General features: G+C 48.4%; 1 protein-coding gene across 1 annotated transcript in view; it reads right to left on the bottom strand.

Annotated features, from left to right (window-relative positions):
• Positions 1–1,169: 1,169 nt before the first annotated feature.
• The window catches only part of LOC124018651 (adhesion G protein-coupled receptor L2-like), a 9,295-nt gene continuing 5,464 nt past the window's right edge, over positions 1,170–5,000 (bottom strand). The window contains exons 4-5 of the mRNA XM_046333988.1: positions 4,549–4,569; positions 1,170–2,056 (exon numbers count right to left, since the gene is read on the bottom strand). Of these exons, the coding sequence (XP_046189944.1) occupies positions 1,170–2,056; positions 4,549–4,569 (908 nt within the window). The remainder of the gene's footprint in view (positions 2,057–4,548; positions 4,570–5,000) is intronic.

Below are 5,000 nucleotides of genomic sequence, written 5' to 3'. Positions count from 1 at the left end.
TCCTCCTCCTCCTCTTCCTCCTCCAGATCACCACCGCCCTAGTCACAGACTCGTCACCCGTTGCATCTGTCCCTCATCGTCCTCGCTGGCGGGCTCTGTGTAAACCAACTCCCCATTAGCCGTGAGGGGTGTGAGGGGTGGGGGCTGGTAGAAAGTCTGCATGTGATTAGGCCTGGGGCCCAGAGGGGTCGTCCCAGGCTGTAAGGGACTTCCAGAGGGGTCGGTGGGGTCGAGGGGTGGGGCTAACCTCTGGTTGACCTTCGGGGCTGCTGTCAGGATAGGACGACAGGAGTAGGGGCGGAGATTCACGAGTGTAGAATCGTGGTGGCGGGGTGAGTTTCGGGTGTAGAGCTGGGGAGAGTCGCTTTGAGTGTAGATGTTCGGGGAGAATTTCGGGTGTAGACATTTGGGAGGGGGTCGTTTCGGTGTATATACTTGGGGGTGAATTTGGGGTGTATGTATCAGGAGGTGAGTTTGTGGTGTAGACATTTGGGGTGTAGATATCTAGGGGTGTGTTTCGGTTGTGGGTGAAGACGGGGAGGGGTTAGAATCCTGGGTGTAGATGGGGAGGAGTCAGGATCAAGGTCAGGGGTCACGGGGTCATAGCTGTCAGGGTCGTCCGGGTCGCTAAGGTAACGGACGGACTGAGTGCTCCCTTCCTCCATCCTCCTCTCCTTCCCTCTGTTCCACCCCTCCATCCCTCCATCTCTCTGGTCATTGAGGAACTGCTCCTCCTTCTCTCTCTCCTTCCACCCCTCAATCCCTCCGTTCCTCTGGTCATAGAGAAGAGAATCCCCTTTCCCTCTCTCCTTCCACCCCTCCACCCCTCTCTCTTTCCACCCCTCCACCCCTCTCTCTTTCCAACCCTCCACCCCTCTCTCCACCCCTCTCTCTTTCCAACCCTCCACCCCTCTCTCCACCCCTCTCTCCACCCCACTCTCTTTCCAACCCTCCACCCCTCTCTCTTTCCAACCCTCCACCCCTCTCTCCCCCTCTCTCTTTCCAACCCTCCACCCCTCTCTCCCCCTCTCTCTTTCCAACCCTCCACCCCTCTCTCCTTCCACCCCTCCACCCCTCCATCCCTGGGGTCATAGAGAAGGGGATCCTCCAGGGCTTTATACAGGGATTCTGTCTCCAGAGGCGGAGGAGGAGGGGGAGGAGGAAGCGGCCTATCCCGGTAACGGTCCCTCTCCGAACCCCCACGCCACCCGGCTCAACACCCCCGCTGCGGTGACGGGACAGCGTTCCCCCCCGCCCTGCTGCTGTTGCCGTGACAACGTGGAATGTGGGCGTGCGGTCTGCATCTGCAGCGACGCCTCCTGGGGGCGTGTCTGTCTGTCCTGGAGGAGGAGTCTACGGGAGAGGGTCCCGCCCCCCAACTGCAGCTGGCTCCTGTTGCTCTCCTCCTGGCGTGTGTGTGTCGGCACGTCCTGCAGCGGACGAGGTGTGTGTGTCGGCACGTCCTGCAGAGGACGAGGTGTGTGTGTCGGCACGTCCTGCAGCGGACGAGGTGTGTGTGTCGGCACGTCCTGCAGAGGACGAGGTGTGTGTGTCGGCACGTCCTGCAGCGGACGAGGTGTGTGCGTCCAGCCGTCCTGGTGCGTGTGCGCGTGTGCCGGATCTTGGTCATGTGTGTGCGTCGACACCCGAGCTACCGTCCAACTCTCGTGGGCGGAGGGCTGTTGGCGTGTCAGTCGGTCCAGGGGGCGTGCCAGGCTGCCGTAGCGCTCCGCGGCTGCAGCCGGCCTCAAGTTGCTCTGAACCAGCTCTGAGATGATCATGTTCTCCAGGACCGTCGCGTCCGATAGATTCCTCCGCATTCCGCCTCCGTGAGGCTCCACCCCGAGACCCACGGCGGTGTGGGGGGTGAGGGGGGTGGGGGAGGCATCCTCGACCCCTCCTCCTCCCTCCCTGAGGAGGTCTGTGCTGCCACCCACCCCGGACCGAGGCCCCCCACCACCCCCACCCAGACCCTGCAGGGTGAAGCTGTTGGTGCTGTAGCCTCCGTTCAGACAAACACTGTCCATCTCCTGGCTCTGGGACAGGACGTCACCTTCTGGTGGACGGGGGGAGGAGGAGGGGGAGTGGAGGAGGAGGGGGAGACATGGCAGAGAGAGAAGTATACAGTTAGACAACTGCCCTCTGGTGGAGAAAGACAGAAGTACACGTATTGACAATTCCAGAGTCCATATATTTAGGCTGATCATATTTTTTTACCTCTTTTTTAAAGTATAAAGTTACTTGCCAACTGATAAACCAACACATTTATATTACATCTGTAAATACAACAGACTGATAAACATATATATTTACATCTGTAAATACAACAGACTGATAAACCACATATATATATATATATTACATCTGTAAATACAACAACTGATAAACCAACACATATATATATTACATCTGTAAATACACCAGACTGATAAACAACACATATATATATTACATCTGTAAATACAACAGACTGATAAACAACACATCTACAGTGGGATAAAAAAGTATTTAGTCAGCCACCAATTGTGCAAGTTCTCCCACTTAAAAATATGAGAGAGACCTGTAATTTTCATCATAGGTACACTTCAACTATGACTGTCACGCCTTGGTCATTGTATTTTGTGTTTTTGTTATATGTTTGGGTAGGCCAGGGTGTGACATGGGTTTATATGTTGTATTCGTATTGGGGTTTGTATTATTTGGGATCGCGGCTGATATGGGGTGTTGTTAGGCTTGGCTGCCTGAGGCGATTCTCAATCAGAGTCACGTGCTTATCGTTGTCTCTGATTGGGAACCGTATTTAGGCAGCTTGAGTTTCACTGTGTATTTGGTGGGTGATTGTTCCTGTCTTTGTTTCACCAGATAGGCTGTAATTAGTTTCACCAGATAGGCTGTAATTAGTTTCACCAGATAGGCTGTAATTAGTTTCACCAGATAGGCTGTAATTAGTTTCACCAGATAGGCTGTAATTAGTTTCACCAGATAGGCTGTAATTAGTTTCACCAGATAGGCTGTAATTAGTTTCACCAGATAGGCTGTAATTAGTTTCACCAGATAGGCTGTAATTAGTTTCACCAGATAGGCTGTAATTAGTTTCACCAGATAGGCTGTAATTAGTTTCACCAGATAGGCTGTAATTAGTTTCACCAGATAGGCTGTAATTAGTTTCACCAGATAGGCTGTAATTTTCAGATTGTCACCAGATAGGCTGTAATTAGTTTCACCAGATAGGCTGTAATTAGTTTCACCAGATAGGCTGTAATTAGTTTCACCAGATAGGCTGTAATTAGTTTCACCAGATAGGCTGTAATTAGTTTCACCAGATAGGCTGTAATTAGTTTCAGATTTCACCAGATAGGCTGTAATTAGTTTCACCAGATAGGCTGTAATTAGTTTCACCAGATAGGCTGTAATTAGTTTCACCAGATAGGCTGTAATTAGTTTCACCAGATAGGCTGTAATTAGTTTCACCAGATAGGCTGTAATTAGTTTCACCAGATAGGCTGTAATTAGTTTCACCAGATAGGCTGTAATTAGTTTCACCAGATTGTAATTAGTTTCACCAGATAGGCTGTAATTAGTTTCACCAGATAGGCTGTAATTAGTTTCACCAGATAGGCTGTAATTAGTTTCACCAGATAGGCTGTAATTAGTTTCACCAGATTAGTTTCACCAGATGGGCTGTAATTAGTTTCACCAGATAGGCTGTAATTAGTTTCACCAGATAGGCTGTAATTAGTTTCACCAGATAGGCTGTAATTAGTTTCACCAGATAGGCTGTAATTAGTTTCACCAGATAGGCTGTAATTAGTTTCACCAGATAGGCTGTAATTAGTTTCACCAGATAGGCTGTAATTAGGTTTCACGTTCCGTTTGTTGTTTTTGTATTTAGTTATTTCATGTATCGTTTCGTTCTCTTCATTAAAGATCATGAGTAACAAACACGCTGCATTTCGGTCCGACTCTCTTCCTTCAACAGACGAACGCCGTTACAATGACAGACAACATGAGGGAAAATCACATTGTAGGATTTTTATGAATTTATTTGCAAATGATGGTGGAAAATAAGTATTTGGTCACCTATAAACAAGCAAGATTTCTGGCTCTCACAGCAACAGCCACAAAACATCACTGCTCTAGAGGATATCTGCATGGAGGAATGGGCCAAAATACCAGCAACAGTGTGTGAAAACCTAGTGAAGACTTACAGAAAACATTTGCCCTCTGTCATTGACAACAAAGGGTATATAACAGTAAGTATTGAGATAAACTTTTGTTATTGACCAAATACTTATTTTCCATATAATTTGCTAATAAATTAATAAAAAATCCTACAATGTGATTTTCTGGATTTTTTTTCTCATTTTGTCTCTCATAGTTGAAGTGTACCTATGATGAAAATTACAGGCCTCTCTCATCTTTTTAAGTGGGAGAACTTGCACAATTGGTGGCTGACTAAATACTTTTTATTTTTTTAAACTTTTTTATTTTATTACATCTGTAAATACAACAGACTGATACAACAGGAGGTAAAGGAGGAGGGCGTACTCTGTATGTCTCTGAAGGTCCCTGTAGGTCAGGACAGGACCGATCAGGACAGGAAAGGACAGGTCAGGACAGGACAGGACCGATCGGGACAGGACCGATCAGGACAGGAAAGGACCGATCAGGACAGGAAAGGACAGGTCAGGACAGGACCGATCAGGACAGGACAGGACCGATCAGGACAGGAAAGGACAGGACAGGAAAGGAAAGACGGACAGTCAGAGACAGACTGACAAACAACAGACTGACTTTTTAATAACGTAAACATGCAGACTGAACTGAAAATAAGAAGAAGGCAGAGAAAGAGAGGAGGTGGGAGAGAGAGACAGGCAGGTAGTGAGATAGAGAGAGAGAGAGACAGACAGGTAGTGAGATAGAGAGACAGACAAGACAGGTAGTGAGATAGAGAGACAGACAGGTAGTGAGATAGAGAGAGAGACAGACAGGTAGTGAGA

This window comes from Oncorhynchus gorbuscha, unplaced genomic scaffold, assembly GCF_021184085.1.
Source record: "Oncorhynchus gorbuscha isolate QuinsamMale2020 ecotype Even-year unplaced genomic scaffold, OgorEven_v1.0 Un_scaffold_554, whole genome shotgun sequence".
NCBI lineage: Eukaryota > Metazoa > Chordata > Actinopteri > Salmoniformes > Salmonidae > Oncorhynchus > Oncorhynchus gorbuscha.
This window is presented reverse-complemented; position numbering and strand designations above follow the sequence as displayed.